Genomic DNA, 26389 nt, shown 5'->3' with positions numbered 1-26389 from the left:
TAATCACAATAAAAGAGTGAAAACGTTTCTTTCATTAATATTACAACTTGTTCAAACCTTCACTTCAATTGCAGTAAACATTGTATTCAGAAGTTGAACATTTCACTGACAGAATGGCGAACAATCACTGGATTTTTAAAAGAAAATGTAATTAGTTGATGTTAATTATCGAATTTAGTTTTCGTTTGTGTTTTTTTATGTTCATTTTTCGATTCAATTTTGTTTCTTAACCTTTTCTGGTCATTTTTAGGCTTCCGACAACTTGTTAACCTGCTTTTTGGGTTATCAATTTTCAGATGAATAGAAGGTTTCAATGAGAACCTCATGAGAGTTCTAATCTCCATTCAATCTTAATCAGTTAAATTGCTCTCTTATTCTGATGGTTATATGGCAACTCTCTTGTTGTTGATGATGTTGATGAAGATGAAGATTAAAGAGTTTACTCAATTTCACTCTTGCTCACATCTAATGACACATTAAACACACAGTTATTAGCCACAAAAAGAGTATCTGATTCTTGTTCATTTATCATTGACTATTCATCATTGACCACTTAACTCTAATTGTATCCAACATGGCAAATTAACACGAAACATCAAGCCCACAAGTCTTATTATTAATACTTTATAATGAAAATAATCTTAAACTCGTGGATTCAATGGAAACATAAAAAAGGCCAAAAAGAGTCAAAAAAATGAACTCTTTTCTCTACATGAAAAACATTAGGATAACTTTCAGATAATGTAATATGAAGATTACCTAAAAACTAATCAAGTTAATTAAGAATGTAAGCAATTTTATTGTAAATCATCTTGAAAAGGACCGAAAATAATACAAAAAGAGGAAGTATTTGAAACCCAAAAATAGAAGTGAAAAGACAATCCCAGAAACTTTTGGGTTGAATTGGGTCATTTTATTAGTTTATTATTTTATTTTCAGGGAAATTTTCAAAATCTTTTTTCATGTAAAATCGGTTTTAATTTCCATTCCACCATTTTGATAAAAATAAGTTGAACTTTTGTCAAATTTGCTTTTTCTCGACTTCAAAGGTCAATCTAAATTATCGTTATTTTCAAGTAAAACTCATCATTTTACATTAATTTGTAATTACAAAAAATGATATCCTATACTGATGACTTTACCATCTCTTTGGAAGACATTGTTACTCATTAAGTTAAGATCCACTCTCTGGGTTTGGGTTAATCTAATGCCTTCACCATGCAAGTGAGGATGGATTCATTCTGGGAATTTCAAGTCATTTTTCGAAAATTACTTCCTATTTCATGTGAATTAACCTTCAAGAACAACAAGATCTTGAGCTTTAAGGCTTAATCTTTTCACAATTGAAAGTTATGGGTTAGAAGTTCAAGATTTAAGGCTGAAAAATATTATGATAATATTTTAGGTTGAAGTTGTTTTGGGAAAATGTTTTTTCAAAATGATATTTAAATGTGTTAAATATTTTATTTACACTTTATTGAATTTAATTATGAATCAAATAATCTAACTTGTAAGTCAATCAAGGATAATTGTTGAGGATAAATATAAGTAACTTGACTAATTGTAACTGTAAAACAATGGTGTTAATTGTTATCAGTTGACTTGAACAAAATGAAATTATGGAGTTTAATTTATGCCAGAAAAGTGTAACTGTTTCTTGTTGAATTATTTCATGAAATGCTTATGAATTTTAACCATTTTTGTTCAAGTTTCACAGTCAAATGGATAGCAATTTGTTGCAGGCAAAAACAAATCTTTTACAAGTTTCATTGATTGAAGAGTGAATTTGCTTGTAACCTTTTCATTGATGTGGCGTTGATGAGCTTTTATTTTTATCCTTTCATCATCATCATCTTCTTGTAATAAGATATTGTTCCTATTCCACCTACCTGTACTCATGAATATCATGATAAAATGAAATAAAATGAAATACAAGAAGATGAACAAGAAGGAAAAAGAATCAATCTGTTGTGCTCTGTTAAGTTTGAAATGCTATTAAAAATTGAGATGAACATCTAATAAACCATTTAATATAACAAATGTTTTTTTACATTGGTTGACAGCCATAGATATTATATAATAGATATAAAATATCTGTGAAATGATGTTTTACTTTGTTTGATTTTCAATCCAGGAATTGGAATGAGATTCTGTTAAATTACAGGGAACAATAATGTTATTAATCTTTATGGGTTGGTCGTAAAAAATTTAATCTTCAATGGTTTGATTAATGTAATTGTCGTAAAAGCTTTTTAAAGGTGAACTAAATCAATGAAAGCTTTCATCTAAATATTCAAGTGATGAGTGAAAATTACTTGGAAACATAATGCTCATTAAAAGCTGCAACAGAGATGTAACAATTAACTTACTTAGGTTAAGTATAATCTAATTTTTCCACACTGTTAACCATTACCATGTCCACTGATGCTAATGTTACCTTTAGAGATTCAATTTACTGTTGTAATCACATTGGAAATCATTGATTGTGAAAATTTGAAAAATATTATAATTTGTATAATAGGCTTTGCTTTGGGCTAAATTGTTGTAATAAGCAAATGAATTGAGTGAAAAAAGGTTTCAACAATTTGAAGGTAAAAAAAGAGTAAAAAATTGATATTTCACTTTCACTGAACAAACTAATTTGATTGTTCAATTAAACTGACTTTTTTCAATGGGAATCGGTATTTTTTATTTCTACTCAATTCGCTTGTTTTTAAACATTAATTATGTTTTCTCAATGAATCGTATGATATATTTAAGGCCAAAACAATTGTATTTAAAGGTGTTTACGGTTTTAACTGGTAATCTAAGGCTTAATCGAAGGTAACAGGTTAAAAGGTTAATATTGTTAATGTTTTAAGACAACTAGCCATCACTTTTTTGGGTTACTTTTTTATCTTTAAATGACATTCAATTGGCCTGATCATTGGTGTATATTTAAGGGGTTTTTTGCTCATTAAAAAATGATTTCAGGTCAGCTATTGGCAATGTTGAAATACTGGTTACTTTGAGTTACTCATACATTGCATTTCGTTGTTTACTAAATGTGTTTTTGTTTTTGTTGGTGAAAAAATTACTTTTTTTCCTCATCTTAAATAGCCACTGTTTACTTGGACTTTTAAGGTGTTGACAATCAATTTAGGTTATTATCAATTATCGTTTTAATTTTTCATATAAAAGTGAAAGCACTGGAGGTAAGAGTAAAATACATTGCGAGCTATTGTCAGGTTTCATTTGTCCAGTTTTATCCATTGTTTTCATTCGTTTCTTCTGCTCTTTTCAATTTAACTCAATTGTCAACTTGAATCATGAAGCTTCTTCTTATTTTATTAATTGTTTTAGTTGCTGTTACTATGATAGAGAGTCATAGGCGTCATCATAAATGCTGCCATCATCATAAACATCACCGTAAACATCATTGTGCAAAGGCTGTTCATCATCATCATTTGGTAAGTTAGATAACATTTTCAATCATTTAATATAAATAAATATCTTTCTGCCATTCTTGGTTGATTTTTATAATATTTAATATTAGTTGATACAGAATCTAATTTGAAGATGAGTTTCAGTTTAACCGATTGTTTTATGATATTATTTCCCACTTATATAGCATGACGGTAAATCTCATTGGCATGACCATGGACATCATCACGGTCATCGTCATGGTCATCATCATCATGGCCATCACCATCACGGTCATCACTATCATGGCCATCACGAACAAAAACATAATCAACACGGTTGGGGACATGTTATGGGTATTGAAATGGGCAAACAAGCCAAAGGTTCGGCAAGTTTTAGGACAACAAGATTTGAACCGATTCCTTGGTATGTAACCTCCTCATGATCAGAATGACTGTTGATTTCAAACCAGAAATTAATTTGTTATCAAATACCAAACCATAATGGCCCCGAGTAAAGACTGTTAATTTAAACTGTAAATACAATATTATAACGACGAAGAAAATTTATTTTTACATATTCTATTTATTTACTTGTATATTGTAAATATTTAATAAATTTTTATCTTTAATTGCGCAATTAGAATTTTGTTTTCGTAATTTTTGTATGTTACTTTTCATGTTTTTATACTTTAATTGAATAATTTCAATTTACAGTTGAGCTGGCTGTCTTACGTGATTTCCAGACGATCCCTTAAAGTTGGGAACGCGCCTTACAGCTGATTATCCACATGTCTTGACACAACTTTTAGTGATGGATTTAAATTAACTTTACCAAAGCTTTATTTAATCAAAATACAACCAATTATCCATTCTTCTTTATAAATGTAGTTATTTTTTCCTGTTATTTCAATTTTCAGTGTCATGTGGCTGCAATCACTAATTTTTAATCGAAGTATATCAGAGTTTGGGCCATCGGCCTTCAGATTACTTTCGACACCATTGTTCATCAATGTCAAATTTTTTCAGAGATGCTCACAATCTTCCAAATCGGCTAATTATGTTTGGACACATATAAGACCACCAACAGAGAACCAGAAATTATTCGAGATTTTAGTTGGCAGTGAATATTCAACCAAGCCTGTTAATCCACATGTTTCTGATAATAGTGAACTTCAAATAATAAACCCATTTTTAGCTGACTCTAACTGCAGGGATCTTCTCAATAATTCTAATAGAACTGAGAATACACGTGAAGTTTATGCCAAATTCTTTGAAACAATTAAGAAAAAAGAACCTGATTGTCTCAGTAAAGTCTCAATTTTATTAAGAAAACATTTCTGTGATTTGATTCCTACCAAAGCTCCTTTTGATTCTTACTGGGATTTCGTCAAAAAGCTTGACTTGTGTCTAGTCAAATACTGTACAGGACTCAAAAAAGGTAACAAAAATTTTAGTCATGCCTGTCAACGTTTCTTATTAACATGATACTCTTATTTTCTCATTCCAGATGTTTGGTTGAAACCTAATTTCATAGACGAATGTTTACAATTAACTATCGAATTGTACAAAATTTCTCCACCTACCTCAATGGTTTACTCTGATTGTCTGGTTAAACATATTCTTGGAAAAGCACCCAATCTTACACTGGAGCAGTTCTTGAGATTAATGTTTTGTTCAATAATATCTCGTAGAAAAATGGAAACTTCTCAAGTTGACTGGTGTCAAAAATTTATCAATCAACGTTTAGACTCTTTAAGCCTGGCTCAACTTTCTTTGATATTGGTTGCCTTTCATAAAACTAAAACTCACCTGACTGATGACCGCCTACTTAAGAGAATTTTAGAAAAGGCTGGAACAGAAGCGGAATCTGAACCTGATGCAACTATTCGATCAAGTCTACTTAAAGACATGGGGACATGTTATGGGTCTTGAAATGGGCAAACAAGCCAAAGGTTCGGCAAGTTTTAGGACAACAAGATTTGAACCGATTCCTTGGTATGTAACCTCCTCATGATCAGAATGACTGTTGATTTCAAACCAGAAATTAATTTGTTATCAAATACCAAACCATAATGGCCCCGAGTAAAGACTGTTAATTTAAACTGTAAATACAATATTATAACGACGAAGAAAATTTATTTTTACATATTCTATTTATTTACTTGTATATTGTAAATATTTAATAAATTTTTATCTTTAATTGCGCAATTAGAATTTTGTTTTCGTAATTTTTGTATGTTACTTTTCATGTTTTTATACTTTAATTGAATAATTTCAATTTACAGTTGAGCTGGCTGTCTTACGTGATTTCCAGACGATCCCTTAAAGTTGGGAACGCGCCTTACAGCTGATTATCCACATGTCTTGACACAACTTTTAGTGATGGATTTAAATTAACTTTACCAAAGCTTTATTTAATCAAAATACAACCAATTATCCATTCTTCTTTATAAATGTAGTTATTTTTTCCTGTTATTTCAATTTTCAGTGTCATGTGGCTGCAATCACTAATTTTTAATCGAAGTATATCAGAGTTTGGGCCATCGGCCTTCAGATTACTTTCGACACCATTGTTCATCAATGTCAAATTTTTTCAGAGATGCTCACAATCTTCCAAATCGGCTAATTATGTTTGGACACATATAAGACCACCAACAGAGAACCAGAAATTATTCGAGATTTTAGTTGGCAGTGAATATTCAACCAAGCCTGTTAATCCACATGTTTCTGATAATAGTGAACTTCAAATAATAAACCCATTTTTAGCTGACTCTAACTGCAGGGATCTTCTCAATAATTCTAATAGAACTGAGAATACACGTGAAGTTTATGCCAAATTCTTTGAAACAATTAAGAAAAAAGAACCTGATTGTCTCAGTAAAGTCTCAATTTTATTAAGAAAACATTTCTGTGATTTGATTCCTACCAAAGCTCCTTTTGATTCTTACTGGGATTTCGTCAAAAAGCTTGACTTGTGTCTAGTCAAATACTGTACAGGACTCAAAAAAGGTAACAAAAATTTTAGTCATGCCTGTCAACGTTTCTTATTAACATGATACTCTTATTTTCTCATTCCAGATGTTTGGTTGAAACCTAATTTCATAGACGAATGTTTACAATTAACTATCGAATTGTACAAAATTTCTCCACCTACCTCAATGGTTTACTCTGATTGTCTGGTTAAACATATTCTTGGAAAAGCACCCAATCTTACACTGGAGCAGTTCTTGAGATTAATGTTTTGTTCAATAATATCTCGTAGAAAAATGGAAACTTCTCAAGTTGACTGGTGTCAAAAATTTATCAATCAACGTTTAGACTCTTTAAGCCTGGCTCAACTTTCTTTGATATTGGTTGCCTTTCATAAAACTAAAACTCACCTGACTGATGACCGCCTACTTAAGAGAATTTTAGAAAAGGCTGGAACAGAAGCGGAATCTGAACCTGATGCAACTATTCGATCAAGTCTACTTAAAGACATGGGGACATGTTATGGGTCTTGAAATGGGCAAACAAGCCAAAGGTTCGGCAAGTTTTAGGACAACAAGATTTGAACCGATTCCTTGGTATGTAACCTCCTCATGATCAGAATGACTGTTGATTTCAAACCAGAAATTAATTTGTTATCAAATACCAAACCATAATGGCCCCGAGTAAAGACTGTTAATTTAAACTGTAAATACAATATTATAACGACGAAGAAAATTTATTTTTACATATTCTATTTATTTACTTGTATATTGTAAATATTTAATAAATTTTTATCTTTAATTGCGCAATTAGAATTTTGTTTTCGTAATTTTTGTATGTTACTTTTCATGTTTTTATACTTTAATTGAATAATTTCAATTTACAGTTGAGCTGGCTGTCTTACGTGATTTCCAGACGATCCCTTAAAGTTGGGAACGCGCCTTACAGCTGATTATCCACATGTCTTGACACAACTTTTAGTGATGGATTTAAATTAACTTTACCAAAGCTTTATTTAATCAAAATACAACCAATTATCCATTCTTCTTTATAAATGTAGTTATTTTTTCCTGTTATTTCAATTTTCAGTGTCATGTGGCTGCAATCACTAATTTTTAATCGAAGTATATCAGAGTTTGGGCCATCGGCCTTCAGATTACTTTCGACACCATTGTTCATCAATGTCAAATTTTTTCAGAGATGCTCACAATCTTCCAAATCGGCTAATTATGTTTGGACACATATAAGACCACCAACAGAGAACCAGAAATTATTCGAGATTTTAGTTGGCAGTGAATATTCAACCAAGCCTGTTAATCCACATGTTTCTGATAATAGTGAACTTCAAATAATAAACCCATTTTTAGCTGACTCTAACTGCAGGGATCTTCTCAATAATTCTAATAGAACTGAGAATACACGTGAAGTTTATGCCAAATTCTTTGAAACAATTAAGAAAAAAGAACCTGATTGTCTCAGTAAAGTCTCAATTTTATTAAGAAAACATTTCTGTGATTTGATTCCTACCAAAGCTCCTTTTGATTCTTACTGGGATTTCGTCAAAAAGCTTGACTTGTGTCTAGTCAAATACTGTACAGGACTCAAAAAAGGTAACAAAAATTTTAGTCATGCCTGTCAACGTTTCTTATTAACATGATACTCTTATTTTCTCATTCCAGATGTTTGGTTGAAACCTAATTTCATAGACGAATGTTTACAATTAACTATCGAATTGTACAAAATTTCTCCACCTACCTCAATGGTTTACTCTGATTGTCTGGTTAAACATATTCTTGGAAAAGCACCCAATCTTACACTGGAGCAGTTCTTGAGATTAATGTTTTGTTCAATAATATCTCGTAGAAAAATGGAAACTTCTCAAGTTGACTGGTGTCAAAAATTTATCAATCAACGTTTAGACTCTTTAAGCCTGGCTCAACTTTCTTTGATATTGGTTGCCTTTCATAAAACTAAAACTCACCTGACTGATGACCGCCTACTTAAGAGAATTTTAGAAAAGGCTGGAACAGAAGCGGAATCTGAACCTGATGCAACTATTCGATCAAGTCTACTTAAAGGAATTAATTATTCTCTGGTCATGCCCGATAACAATTTATCCAGTCGATTTGTCAATTCATTTCTTCGTTTACGCAATCTTACTGTGTATAATTATATGCATTTGTGTGAGTTCTGTGTAAACAAAAAGTTTTACTGTCCTGAACTGATTGACTCATCCTTAACTGTTATGGGAAAAGCGATAGAACATTTGAGAGAAAAGGACGTAGAAAGGATTTTAAAATGTGCCACCGCATTCGATCATCTCCAGCCTCCTTGTCCTGATCTTGACAAATTGATTCATCAAGTAGACTCATCGTGTATTCATTCTGACCCAGCTGAGCTGGAAAAAACTATCCCTTCATTATTGCGCAGCACTTTCCTTCTTGATATCTACCCACCAAATATGATTGATTTTATTTTATCGACAAATTGGAGTGCGAAATTGAATTTTTGTAAGATTCGTTTAATTTTTATTGCTTCATATTTAAATATTCTAGCATCCAGATTCCTAATAATGACTGGCTTAACTTTGTCTAAAATGATTTTTTTACATTTCTCTCAAATTGTTAGATGGACATGATATTCATTTGTTTTATTGGTTATTGATGACAATCAGGGACTGCCTTATGATCGACAAATATCCAGAGTATGTTGGAAGATTAAACAACTTGGATACAGTCTACTTAAAAGGGAGTAGAAACCCTCATTTAAGAACATCAGCCAACCAAATAATTAACCAAAATTCAGGAAAAAGCAGCATGAATAATAGGAACTTCGGTCTTTTGTACAGAGCAGCGATGGACGCTTTTCCTAATCAAATCGTTCGTCTAGGTTATTTATTGTCAACATCTTTAATACCTGATTTAATAGTAACACCAGTCCAGAAGCATTTACGTCTATTAGAAGGTCCAATCAGAACTCCGAACTGCTTTATCAAAGCACATGTTCTGGTTTATCAAACCAAACAGATGTATATTGATCGAAATTATACTCAAATTTCCGGACATTACAGGCTAAGAGAAAGATTGTTACAAAAATTAGGAGTATCTGTGATAAATATACCTTTTTATGAAATGTATCACAAAACTGATGACGATGGTGGTAATAGTGATCTGGTAGATTACATTAGAAGACGTATACAAGAAGTTGAATCATAAATTAAATATGACTCTTATGGAATTTAATTCATTTTTGTTCGTTATTTCCACCAAGATACAAGTCCTAAACCTGATTCTTCAAATGAACCCTGTAAAAGAGATGGTATAATTAGAAGCCAGCTAATTTAATTTAAATATTTTTAGATTACTTTAATTAAATAGGGTATCCGACGCTGTCGCTCCGTTGCAGGTTTATCTACTGATCCTGAAGGTTGGTAGATATCTTGGTTAGTGGATGTTGGACCTGGTGGTGATGTGTCGGTGAAAACTTCTTCTTTCACTTTGAACCGTACAGTTTCCCCAATGTCCATAAATAAATTGCTCTTTTCTCCGCAATTATCATATTCCCAGATCCAAACTTGTTCTTTCTCATCGCTATAAAAATGGCAAAAAGAGAGGAAGAGATGGGAAAATCAATCTAATGACGAAAAAGTCGAATAAATTAAAGCTTGTGAAGAGAAAGATTGATAAAATCAATTTCACGCAACACATCTCACATTCTCGAAGTGATTAATTGAACAATTAAAAAACAGGTGTATGCAATGAAAGGAAACTCATTTATATTGGATAAATCGAAGTTACTTACAATCGAGAGGGTTCAGGTAAACAATATGGAGGAATAATTATATCGTCAAAAAAACCTAATGAAACATGAACACCTTCACGTGAACAACTTCTCAATTTTCCAACAAGAACTTCACCAATAAACGGACGGAACACAAGAAACCTGAAATGAACTAAAACAATACAATGAAAGAGATATTAAAAATATTAAATATCTCAGAGTAATCATAAAATATTAAAACTTAATCATCAAGAAAGTTTTGCAGGAAATTGCAGCACATGTATAATTATGGACTCTTGTCAGAAACAGAGAAATTAATCACAATTAACTGAAAGAGTGAGTTAAATTACAAACCTTTCGTGTGTGTTCCAGAATCTCCTTGGTAGATGAATGATTCATTAACACTCAAAATATCAAATAATGTGATACCCAGGCCGACATCAATAATTACTCGATTGGCCATTTTTCTATTGAGTTGATCAGCAATTGCTTGATCCAATGGAATGTTGAAGAAACTTGCAGGTACTCTGATAGTGTCTTTTAACTCAATTAATTGAAACATTTTACTCTAATAAACTGAACCGAAAATTCTTTAAACCGTGTGGTACTAAACACTTACATGTGGTAATTTGGCCAATGTTTGTAAACACAACTTTTAAACCATGATTATTACTGAGAGCATCAAAGCGCCATCTTGCGTTGCCGCCATATTTGATTCATAGATTGCAATATTCAACATTTGATCAATAAAACCATAAGAATATTTTAAATATTTTAATGTAAATATCAATTATATCTGTGATTGTGTTTGACTTTTTTTATTTAATAATGGTTCATAGTGGTCGCCCAATCTACAGATGAATATTTGCATACATTTTTGTGCAGCAAAGAGGTATGTCTCGTCAAAATTGATTCAAATCACTTGAACCAAATGTTATTTTTTTGAAAGAGCACAATAGGTGCAACTTAAAAATGGGCTCTGAAAACGTTTACTTTTGAACACAATCTTGCTCGAAAGTAGAACTTCTTTCGTCAAAGTATTTTTGTTATGAATAGTTAGCAACTCACTCTATTTGAAAACGCTACTAACGCAATGAAATCTATTTCAATGACTCTCCTTTTGATAACTTTCATTTTCGTAAGTATCAGTATGATGAATAAAAAGTCTATTTGAAATTATTTTAAAGATACTAAATAACTTTATGCATCCATTTAACCATGGCATTATACAAGCTTGAGAACAACCATTTTATCAAAACAATCAAGTCTTTCACGTTACACCAAAGCCAGACCCAAAATTACTAGACAACCAAGAAAGTAATTTGAGTAATAAAAGCATTGAAATATACGATATAATTATTGTACCAAAAACTTTATTCACTCATCGAAGCCACATTACAATTAATAAACATTGATCAACTGTTCATCGACTCTGGTTACCATCCGAAATCGAATTGGTCAGCCGTATCCTCGGTTATCTTCAATGGAAATATCACCACTTTTGAATCTTGAAAAACAATTGATCACTGCTTTTAGTGTTAACACTTCATGTCCAAAGACGCTGGTCACTTTTTCAAAAGTTTCGAGTGGACTTGTCTCTAATTGAAATTCATAAATCAAAACACTTCTGACAACTCTTGAATCGATTGACATTTTAAACACAATGAGAAGAGGTTAAGCAAGAAGCTTAACGAGACTGTATTGATCAGAAAAAAAAAGATTTCATACTCATCAGTGAAGTTGAGTCAGTTCATGATAATTAATCGACTCCCACCAAAGAGTAATAAACTTGTTTATTCTTTCAATCCCACGCTTATCCCATTTCTAATTGCTTTCATTTAATTGTTATCTAATCGTATGCTAACTCCTCAAATTACTTCCTTTCGTTACCTAGTACTGATTGTAAGCAATACTCTTTGATTGCAAGTGTAATCAATTTGATGGATTTGTTTAAACATTTACTAGAAATAATTTGGTTGAACTGTTGTGCTTTTGTTTGGTTCAACATTTATTTGATAGTCCAAATGATACTAAAAACAACTTTATTACTTTCAGTTTAGCATGGAATTAACAGTTTCCAGTTATCAATATTGAAATTCAAACATTGAAAACGGCTATAAATATGGATTTGATTACAAAGATGATTATATTCAGAATCATGTTTCCTCACCATAACAATCAGTATACAAGAACTCTTTACTCTATTGAATCAAACTAATTGGGATTCAAAAACGCTCATTTAACAAGATTCGTCGCCGTCAAGGTGCGCTTCAGCCACTGTCTTCTCCTCTTCAATTGCCGTTGACCTTTTATCCAAATCTCACAAAAAAAACTTGCGTCGAAAATCTTTTTTTTACATTAGACCTGTATTTTCCGTTCTGGTTAACATGATTTTGGACAAGAGCAGCTTTATAATTTATACAGTAATTCAATAGCTAAGGACACTGAATTTCAATGAAAGCCAAAAAGTTAGCGATCATCAAATGGAATCAAGTTGAATGTACTCTTGAATACAATAACACAACATTTAACCAAGATCATGGTTGAATCTTTTGTTATGTTTTCAGTTCGAGACAATTCAAGTTGAGCTACTTGGTTACAAGGAAAATTGAAATCTATTAAAGTCTAATCGATGGTTGCATCTTTAGCATCATGTAACAAAACATCTTGACCTTATTGTCTTGGAGCAAAAACCATTGGTCAAATGTTCTAAAATGCCACAGAAATTAATTTTTTGTTGTTGAATTTATTCAGATTTAACTGACTGCTCAAAATCTAAATTCAACATTAATAGCATTTAAATTTAAACTTGCAAATTTTTGATCTTATATTGTTATGTATTGACATCAGCAATGTAATACAAAAATGCATCCTGACGACCCTAGTATTTAAAGAGAGCTAAAAAAGTCCGAGCCATCATTTAGTGTCTTTAGAGAGAGCATATAAAGAGCTTTCAATTTGAGCATTTTCGTCTTAATAACTTCACTCATTGTCGAAATAAAACTTGACAAAAGTTTACTTTCATCACTCTTGTTGTAGCTAGAGTGTCCTCTATCGAGGCTTACTCTGCTCCTGCGACTAAATGCTATGGAACAATTGTTTTGTTTTGTTCATCCAATACAAATTGTTCCTTAATTAAGCTAAAAAAGTTTGTTCCTTGTTCTTGTGACATGAACAAGTACAATTAATTTCACCTTCGAACGGAACAATACAAAGCTGATAAAGTATGCGACAACTTCCCATTCATTCATTAACTTGGAAACCTTCATACCATCGAGTCCATTCACATACACCTTTTTACAGTTTTTGTTGGCTTTTAGTTTTTTTTCATTCGTCATTCCACCTCGAATTGAACAAAGCTTAAACATTAGAAGCGAACCTTAAACCTGCAATCATATCAATTTATCAATTTAATAGCCTTTATAATTTGTCACTCAACTTTTTTCGCATCTGTTCGCAACTGGACTGGTCAACTTTTTCAAAGTCAAGTACAGATTGAAATTCAAAATTATTATGAACCTTGGTACTTAATCGCCAAATATAAGTGATTTTAAGATTTCCACATGTGGAGTGTTACAGTTAAAATTTTCAAGCTATCAATTAAACCAATATTTAATAGGTAAAATGATGGATATTTTTGGGTAGGAATTATCTTTAATCAAATCTGATATAAAAAAATTATGTGTTAAAAAAGATGTTGTTCATTCTGATTGTGTTTTGTTTTTACATTGAATTTCCTTCCCATTGCTAAATATTAAGTCAATCTTCAATTAGGTTGAATGTACAATGAGAAGCATTTTTAATTACAATGAAAAACAAGTAAAAAATTGACTTCTTAATTATAGTCCAAGCTGATCTATTTAATCATTAAAGGAAAATTTTTTCAAATTAATCAGTTTTTTCGTGGATTTGTAAAATTGTATGTTTATTGTTGCTTGCTTAGCAGTTCACAATTAAATTGGTTTTGCCTGATTTTTTTCTGGTGCTCTTAAAATCAATTCATGGAAATGGTTAACCATTTCTTGTAGCTGATTGAGTCTGTAATGTCTGGATATTAATTAGATAGTTGAGATTTAAAGTGATTCAATAGGCGGTGTTTTTTAATCAAATATCCACCTTCTACTTGTAATACTAACAATCAAATTGAAATCAATTTTAGTGGCAAAACATTGAATTGTTTATAAGTTGTGATTGATCGTCCATTTGCTTCAGTGTAACTGATTAAGTGTAAAGTGTAAACATAAACAATTGAACCCAAGCCATAAGCCATTGGATTACTTAAGTTGCTATTTGATTTGTGGTGAATAAACCAAAATCCGTGACAAAATGAAAATTGCCATTCCATTGGTGCTGATAGTGCTTCAATATTGTCATTTAAGTTTAACAACTGGTGTGTCAAACAAAGATGATAAAAATACCTTAACTGCCTCCGAATCTCATAAAGATGAATCTTATGTTGAATTAATGAAGATGGATATCATTCCTCAGTTTGTGCATGGATGGGGACATCATGGTTGGGGTCATGAAAAGAAATGCAAAGAAGATCATGGATGGGGTCATGGAGGACACGGTAAGTTTAAATAAATAAATAACCTTTCGATATTAAGCTATCATAAACTAACGGTTTGTTGTTATTCACAGGTCATGGATGGGGTGGCCACGGAGGCCACGGGCATGGTCATGATTGGGGCTGGGGTGGCTGGGGTCACGGTGGAGGCCATGGAGGTGGACATGGTAAAAAGTGTGGACATGATCACGGTTGGGGCTGGGGTGGTCATGGAAGTGGTCACGGAGGTGATCATGGCTGGGGTTGGGGTGGACATGGACATGGACATGATAAGAAATGCGGACACGATCATGGTTGGGGATGGGGTCATGGAGGAGGTCACGGCGGTGGTCATGGCTGGGGCTGGGGCTGGGCTTGATCCAAGTCGATGTGATTCCTTGTACTCTATGTAAAAAACCTTGTATGTGAAAATTGTAAAAAGTATTCATTCCATATTTATTGAAGTTAATAATGAAATCAATAAAATTGACTCTCTAACACAGAGACTAAAATATTGAAATTGACAAACTTTTCTAACTTATCAACTTTTATTGTGTTCATGAAATGACGTTGACACTGTTATTTTTAGACCTTTTCACTGAAATTTCAGTAAATATTCAGTATCATTTCTCAACATTTACTAATGTCACAATCCATTTTCAGCTACTTCTTTGTGAAATCATAGCTATAAAAATGTTAATCATATTAGAAGTAATTTCAACAGTTTTCAGTTCTACTTTTGTAAATCTTAATTTATCATATTTTGAGCTATTTATTTTCAAATGAAGCCTCATAAATTACATAATTTTATTCTAGCCTTGTATTAAATCAATCGCAACTCAAACTTCTCTGATACACTTTTGTTAAAACTTTGAAAATTGTTTATTTATGATTTTCAGCTACTAAACCTAAAAATAATGTATATAATGAGCAATAAATTATTACTAATAATTTAGGAGAACAGTTAAAGTTGCTTCACATTTGAAGGATTATCATTTGAAAGGATAAATGTATTGACAGTTAAACGTAACACTGATTAAATGTGATTTTCTATTGCCTTTCATCTGCTTTTTAAATTATAATTCTGTAAAAATTTTAATTTCGGAGAAATTAGATTTGAGTAGAAATCGCAAATTGGACTACTCAATAGGCTATATACCTAGTTTTGATATACTGTGTTTTCACACTTATTTTTCATATTTGTGTATCGGCTAGCAAAAGGTTTTCTTTACTGTCTATCCCTTGCTACCTAAGTGTTTTACCTGTCCTGGCAAGCCTATCAAGGAATCCAACGGGGAAGGAAGGATGAAATAGTCCAGAGCTCTGGGTAAGTGAAACTGTGTTCACCCAAAAATCAGGACTTGTCTAGACACTGAAGTTAGTGGATGAAATTTCGACTAAGTCGACTCAATAAAACAGTGTCAAAAAACAACTCATTTTGTCTCTGACAAGGATGTGAGAGGCTGAGCAAAATCATAAATTCGTTGAATTTTTGTATTTTTTAAAAGAAAGACTGAAAACAGTGAAAGTTAGTTTACGCAGTCGACTTATAGTCAGTCAGTCGATGCAAGTATCGGCTAACTTCGGTGTCTAGACTTGTCAAATTGAAACGCTAACCCCAAGATACAGAATACGGCATATGAAGATTAGCAGTATTATCGTAAGTGCTAAGCATCAGGATACACTTATTTTGACAAAAAATCAGATTTATTTATTGATATCAAAGTTATAGCCCGAGCATAATTTAAATAATACTACTGTCGAGTACCCGGTTAAAGCAATCTTTTTTTCTCAGTCTCCATCTAGTGATAATGCCTTTCAGAAAGTGGCAGCGCTTAAGATTTAGGTAATGAAAGGATTCTATAAATTATAAAAGCAATGTAAATTTTCAAAAAATCCTAGATGGCGACTGTGAAAATTGCTTTAAATGGGTCTCAAAAAAATTGCTTTAACCGGGTACTCGACAGTATTTGCAATGTAATAACGTTTTTTTGTCAAAACAAGTGTGAAAATTTGCTGTAGCAAAGAGTAACTTGATATGAAAGGTACAGACATTTCACTATTAAGTTATGTACAAATAATTTAATGAACTGATCTTTATAATTGAATTACAGAAAAATAATCATTTATCTACAATATTAGTCTAATAAATAGCAAATAGAATCAGCTTAACCAGCAATAAATACATTAGGTTGTAGGAAGTTGTCGATAGATGAGAGGAATTGAATCAACGCCAGCCACCTTCATGATGATGATCGTGTCCGTGGTGATGATCGTGCCCATGATCATGGCCGTGATTATGACCGTGATCATGTTTATGATGGTGGTCCTTGTATTTGTGGTGATGGTAATGATGTTCCTCTTCACATTTGCAATGATGATGATGAAGTGGTTTTATCTCAAAGCTAAATTGGGAAGAAAATAATCAAATGGATTAAGACAATTGCATTGTTAAATTTGTGGTGATTAATCTTACTTGAATGGTAAAGGCTTGGATGAACTGAGCATTGAGTCAAGAGCCGAAGAAAAGAGGAAGGAAGATTGGAAGGTAAAGAAGCAAACAAGAAATAGAAAAGTTAATTTCATGTTGAAGTTTATCTCGGATTACAGTTCCAAATGCTGTTGATGTTTGATATTACTAGTTTGAATGTTATCTGACTTCTGATCTTTTAATCGCGAGTTCAACTGCTTTTATATAGATGAAGATTGAATAAGATTACTTGATTAGAGAATAAAGATCAAATTATTGGCCTTCAATGAATAAAAAAAGAGACTGAATAAATAATCCAAAAATCAAGATCAAATTGTCGATGAATTTAGTTTACACAAAAGGCAGAGTTTAATTATGACACATTAAATGGTGAGCCCTAAGTTCAATACTTGATAGATAACAATTAAGATCGACAAATTGTTTAAGTTTAACCATTTAAGGAATCAAAGAATTATCAAAGAGGATCAAAGTGTTTAGGCAAGTTTAAACAATTGGCTAAAGTGACAAGGTTGAAAAAGCCTGACTAAATTGTTGTACCGTTAAATTGGAGTGAAAAAGAGGATTAAATAAGTGATAGGTTAGGTGAATGAAAGTAAATAATTACTGTAAATTACAGTTGTTCACAAATTTCATCTGCTTAACAACTATTTACGAGAAAAAAAGAAAATCATGGACATATACTTGAAAGAATTTGAAAGAAAAACTCTTTTTTCTATCGACTTTCTTCTCACTTCTGATTTTTTCATTCCCTTCGACTCTTACATTACAAGCCTGAATTTTGTTTTTTAAAGCTTCCCTGACATTCATTTTTTACCTGTTAGTAGCATTGGAATGAGTTTTTTGAAAATTCAAGTTGAATTTTGAAATGGTGAGAGGTCAGGTTATCAAAGTATGAAACGATATTTACAAAAACTCTTTTTTTATTTCAAATATAAGCGAAAAAAGTAAATTTATCACTTTTATCCAGACAAATTAAAAATTGAAGACTAGTCTATTAATGATTAATAATTAATAATAACAAACCAAAATTAGAGCTTTAATAGTTGTAATTCAATTCTTGAGGATTAAAGAATTTATTAGGTGTTTAGAAGTTAGCAGTTAATTTTGGGATTCCGCTGATGATTTAAGGCTTGAGGTTCGAATTGATTAGACTGGTTGTCCAATCAAAGTCCAATGATGTTTAGCCACAGTACAAGCATATCGAACAATCCTTTTGCGATCATCTAGGACGCTCTTAAGGGAATGTAGAACCAAAGGTCGATAAGGAAGCAGTGTAATTTCATTAATTGTTTTGGCAATAGTGGTAAGACAATCAAGGGATTTACGTCTTATCTCAAGGTAGGGTGAAGCTTTTGAAAGCTCTAGAAGACGATTTATGATTCCAGAAATATTTCGAATCAGTGTTACTGAATGAGCTTCTACCATATGATTCAGGCAATCTAAGGCAGTCATCTGATTCGCTGGAGCATTGCTTTCTTCCAGATTGAAGATGGTCAATGATTGAAATTTGTTGATTTCATCTCGGATAACTGTTTTGGGTAGATTTTTCAGATGATTGAGAAGACAAAGAGCATAAGATCGTTTTCTCCACTCTGTTGATTCGTTGTAACCTTTCAACAAGGGCTGACAAGTTTCGTAGAAATATTTTTGCGTATAGAAAGGTGATATATTGAAGCCATTTTTATGGTTGTAATAATTAAAATCTTGGTGAAAAGGCACGAAGTTTTTAGCAATAGTTGAAACTATCAATTCATCATTTTGATTTTGCATTAGGTTTAAAAGTTGGTTGGTGAAAAAATTTGAAAATTCACCTCCTCTGATGACTAGACCACGGTTGCATGAAATTATAATTCGGATGGATGGAGTAAGCGTTGCAGTGTCTTGAAGAAATTGATTCAATTGAGTGTCTAGAAAATCAGTCAGATTAACCAATCCTTGGTCAGTTGATTTATTGAGGATCACTTCGATAATAACAGCTAGAGAGTCTATAAGTTGATTTGCGTCAGGTGAGAGGATATGCCTCAGTATACTTTGTATGAGATCAATCCAGGAAAATGAAAAATCTATCGATGAATTACAGATTATACATTCAATTACTTTAGACAGATTAGTTGGTGGAGTTGATGATGCAAATGAAGATGGCGATGAATCTTGACTCGGTTGCATAGTCCTCAATGAGTTGAGAAAATTTTCAAAGATACAGATTTTACAAGATGACGATGTTAATTGAAGAATTTTGCTGACTATTTCATTAAGATTTTCATCAAGCAATTCATGATCCAATTTTAGGATTGGACTCAAAATAGATTTGGAAAAAATCTCAAGGTTTGATGAGTTAATTATTTGACAGATGCATTCCGCGAAAGATTTCTTAACCTTTTTTACCAAAGCTGCAAGAAAAAATAAATAAATTTAAGTATATTATTGTTTACTTTTCAAAAATATTCAAAATACCTGTATCAGCCTGCGATTGATAAAACAATTGAACGGCAAGATTAGCTATCTTTTTAGAGCTATCTTCCGCAAGTTGGTTTCCTTGTAAGCAGCATTTCAATGCTTCAGATAATCTTAAAAGCCTTTCCAGATCATCATTTGTCAAATCACATGAGTCTAAATAAATAAAAATAAATAAATAGAATGAAAACATGATATAAATTAAATAAAAGTAAAAAACTTTACCAGGTAATTTTCCAAGCAAATTTTGAGTTATTTCCTTCTGGCATGAATCCGGATATTTAACACTAAATTCTGATAGTAAATCTCTAATTTTATTCCTGAAAAGAACAAATTGATTAGAAATTAAGCTGATAGATGAATACTTTATCAAACAAACCTTAATCTATCATCCGAAGAGGAAGGCTCACTGAGTGTTAAAAATAAAAGACCATGAGCTAGGGCTTGCTTTTCATGTGATTCCCATTTGAAAGGACACTGAACGAAATTGTAGAGACATTCAACCGCAATAAGTCGTATGTGATTTTCATGGGAGTCAAAAAGTGAAAGTAGGTGGGTAAGAAGTATCTCTTGATCTGGAATCCGTGGAAAAAGGTCATTGGACTGAACAGTTTTCCATGAACGAAAAAGATGGTTGAATCCTTCCAAAAATTCTTTGGGTTCACTAGAATGATCAAATATGACATTTTTCATCAAAATCGGCAAAACATGTGAACCAATTTTTTTCATATAATAATCACAACAGGCACTAATGGTTGCAAGAAACTGGATAGCTGTTCCAAAAAGTTTGAGAGAAAGCTTATTTAGTGCCCCATCCAGGTCACCTAGCACCTCTTTGAGAAATTTATCTGATAACTCAGGTGAATTTTTGATTGAAAGAAGAACGGTAATCATAGCTTGGGTAGCCTTTTCAGAAATTTTGTTTACATTTATTCTCAAAATGTCGAAACGTATGGCTGACCAAATTGAGCCAAGAAACGATGAAACTGCTTTTCCATAAACAGGAGTACAACTAATGATCATGTCATATGCATCGAGTTTAGCACTTTCCACATCTGATTCGAGTTTTTCAACAAAAAGTAGATATGCAAACGGAGCAAAAGATGAACTGGCCATAAAGCACTTTTTCAAAGCCTCGTGAAGATCATCTCTGGTGATTTGAATCCCTTTTTCTTTAGTCTGCAAAGAAGAAAATATTCTGAGATAAGATTGTATCAAGAGTAAGAGTTCGAAACATATAATAAACTAAAATAAAACCTTACAGGATTGTAAACAATCGGAAAATAACAGCTGACGATAGCAAATATCTCTTCTTCTAAATGTCCTAGAGATAAGTTACTGACTACTTTGTTGAATAAATCAAAACACAAAAGAAGACATCGAGGGTCGCGTTCTCCTTCCATAATTTGAATGAAACCATATAAAAAATCATTGTTGATAGACTTAAATGCTTCCACATGTGATGAGAATAGACTACCGATTAATTGGTAAATTATAAATCTCTCTTGAATAGGTAACTGTTGATTGGCAACTTCTCTATGGATTGCTGTAAAAATGCTTATCGCTTGCTTATTCGAGATCGGAAAGAATCTCGAAAGATGAAGCAATGATTTAGCAATGATCGGAATAAACGAATGGTGATCACTTAACCGAGAGATCAAATATTCAGTTAGATATTCGGTTTCTATTTCTCCCAAACTTCCAGGACTGAGCAATTCAATGTAACCTGCAAGAGTTTCGATTCCTTTGGTTCTTTCATCTAGATTGGGTGATGTTAAAGCTGTTCCATGGCTAAGAATAAAATTTTCCAAGCTTGATTCATTTAAAAGACTCTCATTAAGTGCCCTTACTAACTCTGAACGAGTATCCGTCATCCTAACAGAATTAAATCAAATTCAACTGGTTTAAAGAAAGTGCACACAAAAACAACAAAACATAACATTTGTTCAAAACATTTGAAAACATCTGAAAAAATAGTGAGCCTAGCAATCTGTTTCCGGAAAAATGCCAAGGAGACACTCCTTCCATCTTAAGAATTACCGCGTATTTCAAAGAAACAGTTTTTACTATCTCTTAATTAGTTTCATAATTATATTCAATCAAAACAACTGTAATTATTGCATGAGCTGTTGAGCAAGACTACAATTAACAATCAATGATTGCTAAAATATCTTGATAAAAATAAAATATCTTTTTTGAAATATGCGGTACTCTCTAAATTAGAGGGCGCTTTTAAATCTCCTTGGTTTTTGCTGGGGAAACGGAAATGAGAAAAAACTAACTTTAGTGTTGAGCATTTTCTTATAAACGTGCACTCTTTAACATCCTTTTGGATAGTTAGTTACTTTAAGTAATTTAATTTAATTTAATTTTGTTAGGATGAGTCATCGTAAGTTTTCGGCTCCCCGTCATGGGCACATGGGATTCGCTCCTAAAAAGCGAAGTCGAAGACACCGAGGTCGAATTGGTGCTTTTCCTAAAGATGACCCATCTAAACCTATTCATCTTACGGCCTTTATTGGTTATAAAGCCGGTATGACCCACATTGTTCGTGAAGTCGACAAACCTGGTTCAAGTAAGTACTTACAGTTTTATCTATTTTTGTTCCGATTACTCAAATACCATTTTTACTCGTTTGCTGATCAACAGAGGTTAACAAGAAAGAGGTAGTCGAAGCAGTTACCATCTTGGAGGCCCCACCAATGGTTATTGTTGGTTTGGTGGGTTACATTGATACTCCACGTGGCCTGAGAACTTTCAAGACTATCTTCTCTGAACATTTAAGTGAAGATTGTAGGCGAAGATTCTACAAGAATTGGTTGGTATTGGTGAATAATTTCAAGAGATGGGGGCATTACTTGTTCGCTTAAAGACTCCGCTTGGTATTAGTTTATCTGATTACCAATGAGTCCATTTGACATGAGTTATGTCTCCTCTCTTGAGCTTTATAGCTTCAAGATGAGACATACTAATGATGATTTTTACTCTACAGGCACAAGTGTAAGAAAAAGGCTTTCACTAAATATGCCAAAAAATGGCAAGACGAAGACGGTAAAAAAGCTCTTGATAAAGACTTTGCTCGAATCAAGAAATACTGTACCGTTATTAGAGTAATCGCTCACACTCAGATGAAGCTCATGAAGAAACGACAGAAGAAAGCTCACATCATGGAGATTCAAATCAATGGTGGAACTGTACCTGAGAAAGTTGAATGGGCTAGACAACACTTTGAAAAACCAATTCCCATTAGTCAAGTTTTCGCTCAAAGTGAAATGATTGATGTTATTGGTGTTACCAAGGGTAAGGGTACTGCAGGTGTCACCAGTCGATGGCATACCAAGAAACTTCCAAGGAAAACACACAAAGGTCTTAGGAAGGTTGCCTGTATCGGTGCTTGGCATCCAAGTCGTGTCCAATACACGGTTGCTCGTGCTGGACAGAAAGGTTATCATCATAGAACTGAAATCAATAAGAAGATCTATCGAATGGGTAAAGGTGTTCATGTTAAAGATGGTGAAACAATCAAAAACAATGCCGCAACTGAATACGACACTACCAACAAGACCATCACTCCAATGGTATGTATTATTCATTATATGAACTTTTCATTCTTATTCTATGATGATTCTATATGTGTATAATTTTGTACATCTGATTAATGACGATATCATTAGGGCGGTCTGAAAGATTTTTGTTCTTAAAATTTTATTTTTCTTTGAAAATATACTAATCGGCCATTTCTTATTTCTTTAGGGCGGTTTCCCCCATTATGGTGAAGTAAACTGTGACTACATCATGATTAAGGGTTGTGTAATGGGTCCTAAAAAGCGAGTTATTACACTTAGAAAGGTAAGCCATGCTGGTTTTTTATTTTTCTTTATTTTTCCCAATGATGATAAACTTAGAGCCAATCCAATGAATGTGATCATGATATTTCAATGATAGGACTGATCATGGCCTATTCTAAACATTGGTCATTTTTATTTTCATCTATTAATCATAATTCTTTTCTATTTTAGTCTCTCCTGGTACACACCAAGCGAGCTGCTCTTGAGGAAATCAAACTCAAGTTTATCGATACATCATCTAAATTCGGTCATGGTAGATTCCAAACTCATGCTGAGAAGAAGGCTTTCATGGTTAGTTTCATTTACATTTTTTTCTCTAAAGCTTATCAACTGAATTCTTTATTAATCTCAACCTTTTATTTACTCTTTAGGGTCCATTGAAAAAAGATCGACTCCGGGAAGTTGAAGGAAAGTAAAAACCACGATGTATCTTTGATTAGAATTTTGCATTCTAAAATAAATGAATTAAAACACAAATTTTATTTTCTTACATCCTTTCATTTTTAATTAATTAAAATTCAATCAATTTTATTACTTCAACTCAATCCTTAAATTGGTTTATTGTAAAACCAAATTGTGAGTAAGTTGACAATGAGATTTCTTAGAGATCAGACCTGAAAATTGGCTTGTTCGTTATAACTGTCCATTGGTAATACAGGATCATTTTTTAATTGAGAAGCCATAGATTCAATCTCTTGCAGGTTTTTAGCTGATGTTTCAAATTTATGACTTATCAATCGGCGATAGAAATGCACAGCGAAACCAATGAAGATAATAAAAATTGGTATCAAAAGAAGAGTCGCGGCAAGAGCTGCTTTGTGTCCAGTGTTTCCCTGGTTTACACCGAAGTCCCAGAACTTAACCCAACACAAGATAGCTATTTCAATAAGAAACAAAAAGATCCCAAGAACTGTTGAACATGTCCACGCAATTTCAATATAATGATTGAGCTTTTCATGTGGAGATTCACTAACTTTGCCAATTCCATTTATCGTACAGACCACTTCTAGGTGAGGTAAAATGCAAGTCGATATCATTAACGCAAGCATATGCATAGAAACAAGTAAGACAGTACAAATAGCAAATGATATAAGTAGTCCAAAAGGAATTGGATTCTTTGAATCAGGATTCAATTGCACTTCCACCATAGCTATCTGAAGATTTCGAAGATATTTCATGAGAGAGAAGAGAGGAAGAATGAGAATATTTTGTATTATTTTTTTGATTGTACTTCCTCATAAAGAATTCAAGGTTTCATATGAAAAAACAGATTTCTAGAAAAATTACCATAGCAAATCCAGATAATAATGCCGATGTCCTTTGAGAAGCCTTTAATTTAGCTCGACTGAGATGTAATCGTCGCCATGAAAGGGAATTCACATGGTCTTGTCGTGACATTTCCTTAGCGTTATATTTGGTACAGAGATCACTGAGAAAGTTGGCTGTTAGAGAGTCCAAATTTTCCATTACTATTTGAGCTACTTTGATCACTTTTTAGCTCTTCGTTAGATCCAAATTTTGTTCAGTCACCGAGCAGAACAGGTTCCCAGCACGTTCAATATTGTTGATTGTACACATTAAAAACAAATTAACTTAATAAAATCACAGTTTATTAATCTAAATGAAATAAATTGTGATAAATGAATTTTTAAAGATGTTGAAGAAATAAATTAGAACAAGTAGAACACAATTTGTTACAGTGAAATGAATAAACGGTTGCACAAAAATGCTCAAGATGAGATTTACATTATGAGATAACAATAAAAATAAGAATTGATAAAATTGACTAAATGGTATAATTGGTCAAACAATTTCCATTGGAGATTCAAATCTTCAAAGAGTAAGGTTGATGGTGGGAACTTTTGTGAAGAAAATGATTAACTAGACAATGAATTAAAAACAAAAGATTTCCGTAAAAATGCAGCAAAAAAATTGTACACCAAGATGAAAACTTGAGCTCAACATTTGTAGACAATCAGATGTTTCAATAAATAGTATAAAATCAGCATGTAAAAGTTCTTAAAATCTTAAGACACAATGATTTATAAATATAAATAAGTAGGAAAATAAATTGATTAGATAATGTATCACTGGTCAAAAAAGATGAATGCTGAAAATTGGTTGAGCAAAGCCTTACAGAATTGCCTTCTGAATTAAATGATTAGACGGCCCCTTAACCAGATGTAATATTTGCTGTGATGTATTTCATGAAAATTATTGAATAATCAATTTATTGACTATAAAAATGGAATAATGTTCCAATAAAATATTTTAATCGACACTTTGTGCTTAATCAGTGTACTTAAGCATAATATGATATCAAATAAGTCATCATTTTCACTTGACATTGTTGGTTTATTGGGTTAACCATACGTTTATTTCACCTCAAACCAATTGGTTCAGTTAATCTTTGATAAAAAATGGAGCTCAGTTTCATCTATTAATATTATCTATTATTTGCATTAATTTATTAATTTTTATACTTTGTTTGCTTGTTAATGATATTTCTTTTCTATCATAAAAAACTTGTGCCACTACAAAACTTATCAAATTTACAAACATCAGTGTGTATTTATGTGAATTACCTGTCAATTTTTATCATAATTTGTCCCTTCTTATATCAAACTGTTGATTTTCATTTCTATTATTTGCGTAGATTTATCTGAAGAGACCATCTACTGAGCTGATGAACATTGATTCCCCTCAATCAGGCAATGATGTTGAGCCTGTCAAGCTTGTCAGCGCAATGACGATTAAATTTAGTGAAGTCAAATTCAATCTATCAAATCCATTCATCACCATAATGATTCTTCCCGAGAGATCTAGTAATCATCAAAATAATTAAAAATGACCAAAATCCTGTGTTGATGTTGGATATTGCAACAGAACTTTACCT

General features: G+C 32.3%; 9 protein-coding genes and 1 long non-coding RNA gene across 13 annotated transcripts; 6 read left to right on the top strand and 4 right to left on the bottom strand.

The window, feature by feature from the left end:
* The first annotated feature begins 3007 nt into the window (after positions 1 to 3007).
* LOC149094700 (uncharacterized) lies at positions 3008 to 4041 on the top strand. 3 transcript variants are annotated; one of them, XM_089270403.1, is made up of 3 exons: positions 3008 to 3194; positions 3343 to 3449; positions 3611 to 4041. In XM_089270403.1, exons 2-3 carry the CDS (start codon positions 3354 to 3356, stop codon positions 3845 to 3847), a joined length of 333 nt encoding a protein of 110 aa, XP_089126529.1. In that variant the 5' UTR covers positions 3008 to 3194; positions 3343 to 3353; the 3' UTR covers positions 3848 to 4041. The 3 variants fall into 3 exon arrangements, with proteins under 3 accessions (XP_089126529.1, XP_089126530.1, XP_089126528.1); XM_089270404.1 differs by having other exon boundaries at positions 3012 to 3142; XM_089270402.1 differs by lacking the exon at positions 3008 to 3194 and having other exon boundaries at positions 3206 to 3449.
* Positions 3974 to 5612, top strand: LOC149094699 (uncharacterized). Its single transcript, XM_089270401.1, has 2 exons — positions 3974 to 4842; positions 4912 to 5612. The coding sequence occupies exons 1-2, from the start codon at positions 4326 to 4328 to the stop codon at positions 5334 to 5336; spliced, it is 942 nt and encodes a 313-aa protein (XP_089126527.1). The 5' UTR covers positions 3974 to 4325; the 3' UTR covers positions 5337 to 5612.
* On the top strand, positions 5545 to 7183 carry LOC149094698 (uncharacterized). Its single transcript, XM_089270400.1, has 2 exons — positions 5545 to 6413; positions 6483 to 7183. The coding sequence occupies exons 1-2, from the start codon at positions 5897 to 5899 to the stop codon at positions 6905 to 6907; spliced, it is 942 nt and encodes a 313-aa protein (XP_089126526.1). The 5' UTR covers positions 5545 to 5896; the 3' UTR covers positions 6908 to 7183.
* Positions 7184 to 7353: 170 nt separating this feature from the next.
* Positions 7354 to 9616, top strand: LOC107359169 (uncharacterized). Its single transcript, XM_015925638.3, has 3 exons — positions 7354 to 7984; positions 8054 to 8884; positions 9003 to 9616. Exons 1-3 carry the CDS (start codon positions 7468 to 7470, stop codon positions 9587 to 9589), a joined length of 1935 nt encoding a protein of 644 aa, XP_015781124.1. The 5' UTR covers positions 7354 to 7467; the 3' UTR covers positions 9590 to 9616.
* Polr3H (RNA polymerase III subunit H) lies at positions 9003 to 10776 on the bottom strand. 2 transcript variants are annotated; one of them, XR_001568031.3, is made up of 5 exons: positions 10509 to 10776; positions 10176 to 10326; positions 9739 to 9964; positions 9495 to 9678; positions 9003 to 9445 (listed from the first exon to the last, which is right to left on the bottom strand). XR_001568031.3 is itself a non-coding variant. In XM_015925639.3 (4 exons), the coding sequence occupies exons 1-4, from the start codon at positions 10714 to 10716 to the stop codon at positions 9631 to 9633; spliced, it is 633 nt and encodes a 210-aa protein (XP_015781125.1). In that variant the 5' UTR covers positions 10717 to 10776; the 3' UTR covers positions 9003 to 9630. The 2 variants fall into 2 exon arrangements, 1 of the variants encoding a protein (XP_015781125.1); XM_015925639.3 differs by having other exon boundaries at positions 9003 to 9678.
* A 3541-nt stretch (positions 10777 to 14317) lies between these two features.
* Positions 14318 to 15220, top strand: LOC107372040 (uncharacterized). The gene is made up of 2 exons (XM_015940182.3): positions 14318 to 14724; positions 14796 to 15220. The coding sequence occupies exons 1-2, from the start codon at positions 14481 to 14483 to the stop codon at positions 15077 to 15079; spliced, it is 528 nt and encodes a 175-aa protein (XP_015795668.1). The 5' UTR covers positions 14318 to 14480; the 3' UTR covers positions 15080 to 15220.
* A 1533-nt stretch (positions 15221 to 16753) lies between these two features.
* LOC112538510 (uncharacterized) lies at positions 16754 to 17451 on the bottom strand. Its single transcript, XR_003081647.2, has 2 exons — positions 17177 to 17451; positions 16754 to 17105 (listed from the first exon to the last, which is right to left on the bottom strand). It is a non-coding gene; the product is annotated as an uncharacterized LOC112538510 (long non-coding RNA).
* Positions 17452 to 18093: 642 nt separating this feature from the next.
* Mms19 (MMS19 nucleotide excision repair protein) lies at positions 18094 to 21602 on the bottom strand. The gene is made up of 5 exons (XM_015925689.3): positions 20908 to 21602; positions 20025 to 20824; positions 19871 to 19965; positions 19646 to 19801; positions 18094 to 19581 (listed from the first exon to the last, which is right to left on the bottom strand). The coding sequence occupies exons 1-5, from the start codon at positions 21517 to 21519 to the stop codon at positions 18338 to 18340; spliced, it is 2907 nt and encodes a 968-aa protein (XP_015781175.2). The 5' UTR covers positions 21520 to 21602; the 3' UTR covers positions 18094 to 18337.
* Positions 21603 to 21980: 378 nt separating this feature from the next.
* On the top strand, positions 21981 to 23983 carry RpL3 (ribosomal protein L3). The gene is made up of 6 exons (XM_015940459.2): positions 21981 to 22220; positions 22295 to 22463; positions 22638 to 23223; positions 23399 to 23494; positions 23665 to 23784; positions 23865 to 23983. Exons 1-6 carry the CDS (start codon positions 22025 to 22027, stop codon positions 23907 to 23909), a joined length of 1212 nt encoding a protein of 403 aa, XP_015795945.1. The 5' UTR covers positions 21981 to 22024; the 3' UTR covers positions 23910 to 23983.
* On the bottom strand, positions 23971 to 26151 carry LOC107372255 (calcium release-activated calcium channel protein 1). The gene is made up of 2 exons (XM_015940461.3): positions 24781 to 26151; positions 23971 to 24647 (listed from the first exon to the last, which is right to left on the bottom strand). Exons 1-2 carry the CDS (start codon positions 24958 to 24960, stop codon positions 24102 to 24104), a joined length of 726 nt encoding a protein of 241 aa, XP_015795947.1. The 5' UTR covers positions 24961 to 26151; the 3' UTR covers positions 23971 to 24101.
* Between the last annotated feature and the right edge of the window lie 238 nt (positions 26152 to 26389).

This window comes from Tetranychus urticae, chromosome 1, assembly GCF_039701765.1.
Source record: "Tetranychus urticae isolate SD_2017Ah chromosome 1, NJAU_TeUrti_SD_1.0, whole genome shotgun sequence".
Classification (NCBI taxonomy): Eukaryota; Metazoa; Arthropoda; class Arachnida; order Trombidiformes; family Tetranychidae; genus Tetranychus; species Tetranychus urticae.
Note: the sequence above shows the minus strand (reverse complement) of the source record. Positions and strands in the feature narration are given on the sequence as shown.

What these genes read in the sequence shown, in the direction of transcription:
- RpL3 (XM_015940459.2), top strand. Translation starts at nt 22,025, where the DNA reads ATGAGTCATCGTAAGTTTTCGGCTCCCCGTCATGGGCACATGGGATTC. An exon ending in AGTCGACAAACCTGGTTCAA is followed by an intron (nt 22,221 to 22,294) that starts GTAAGTACTTAC and finishes GCTGATCAACAG; the next exon opens with AGGTTAACAAGAAAGAGGTA. An exon ending in CGAAGATTCTACAAGAATTG is followed by an intron (nt 22,464 to 22,637) that starts GTTGGTATTGGT and finishes TTTACTCTACAG; the next exon opens with GCACAAGTGTAAGAAAAAGG.
- LOC149094698 (XM_089270400.1), top strand. Translation starts at nt 5,897, where the DNA reads ATGTGGCTGCAATCACTAATTTTTAATCGAAGTATATCAGAGTTTGGG. An exon ending in CTGTACAGGACTCAAAAAAG is followed by an intron (nt 6,414 to 6,482) that starts GTAACAAAAATT and finishes TTCTCATTCCAG; the next exon opens with ATGTTTGGTTGAAACCTAAT.
- LOC107359169 (XM_015925638.3), top strand. Translation starts at nt 7,468, where the DNA reads ATGTGGCTGCAATCACTAATTTTTAATCGAAGTATATCAGAGTTTGGG. An exon ending in CTGTACAGGACTCAAAAAAG is followed by an intron (nt 7,985 to 8,053) that starts GTAACAAAAATT and finishes TTCTCATTCCAG; the next exon opens with ATGTTTGGTTGAAACCTAAT. An exon ending in GAGTGCGAAATTGAATTTTT is followed by an intron (nt 8,885 to 9,002) that starts GTAAGATTCGTT and finishes TCAAATTGTTAG; the next exon opens with ATGGACATGATATTCATTTG.
- LOC107372255 (XM_015940461.3), bottom strand. Translation starts at nt 24,960, where the DNA reads ATGGAAAATTTGGACTCTCTAACAGCCAACTTTCTCAGTGATCTCTGT. An exon ending in TATTATCTGGATTTGCTATG is followed by an intron (nt 24,648 to 24,780) that starts GTAATTTTTCTA and finishes CGAAATCTTCAG; the next exon opens with ATAGCTATGGTGGAAGTGCA.
- LOC149094700 (XM_089270402.1), top strand. Translation starts at nt 3,309, where the DNA reads ATGAAGCTTCTTCTTATTTTATTAATTGTTTTAGTTGCTGTTACTATG. An exon ending in CTGTTCATCATCATCATTTG is followed by an intron (nt 3,450 to 3,610) that starts GTAAGTTAGATA and finishes CCACTTATATAG; the next exon opens with CATGACGGTAAATCTCATTG.
- Polr3H (XM_015925639.3), bottom strand. Translation starts at nt 10,716, where the DNA reads ATGTTTCAATTAATTGAGTTAAAAGACACTATCAGAGTACCTGCAAGT. An exon ending in TTACCTGAACCCTCTCGATT is followed by an intron (nt 9,965 to 10,175) that starts GTAAGTAACTTC and finishes CCATTTTTATAG; the next exon opens with CGATGAGAAAGAACAAGTTT. An exon ending in GGATACCCTATTTAATTAAA is followed by an intron (nt 9,679 to 9,738) that starts GTAATCTAAAAA and finishes TCTCTTTTACAG; the next exon opens with GGTTCATTTGAAGAATCAGG.
- LOC107372040 (XM_015940182.3), top strand. Translation starts at nt 14,481, where the DNA reads ATGAAAATTGCCATTCCATTGGTGCTGATAGTGCTTCAATATTGTCAT. An exon ending in ATGGGGTCATGGAGGACACG is followed by an intron (nt 14,725 to 14,795) that starts GTAAGTTTAAAT and finishes TGTTATTCACAG; the next exon opens with GTCATGGATGGGGTGGCCAC.
- LOC149094699 (XM_089270401.1), top strand. Translation starts at nt 4,326, where the DNA reads ATGTGGCTGCAATCACTAATTTTTAATCGAAGTATATCAGAGTTTGGG. An exon ending in CTGTACAGGACTCAAAAAAG is followed by an intron (nt 4,843 to 4,911) that starts GTAACAAAAATT and finishes TTCTCATTCCAG; the next exon opens with ATGTTTGGTTGAAACCTAAT.
- Mms19 (XM_015925689.3), bottom strand. Translation starts at nt 21,519, where the DNA reads ATGACGGATACTCGTTCAGAGTTAGTAAGGGCACTTAATGAGAGTCTT. An exon ending in TCTTCGGATGATAGATTAAG is followed by an intron (nt 19,966 to 20,024) that starts GTTTGTTTGATA and finishes TGTTCTTTTCAG; the next exon opens with GAATAAAATTAGAGATTTAC. An exon ending in TCAATCGCAGGCTGATACAG is followed by an intron (nt 19,582 to 19,645) that starts GTATTTTGAATA and finishes TTTTTCTTGCAG; the next exon opens with CTTTGGTAAAAAAGGTTAAG.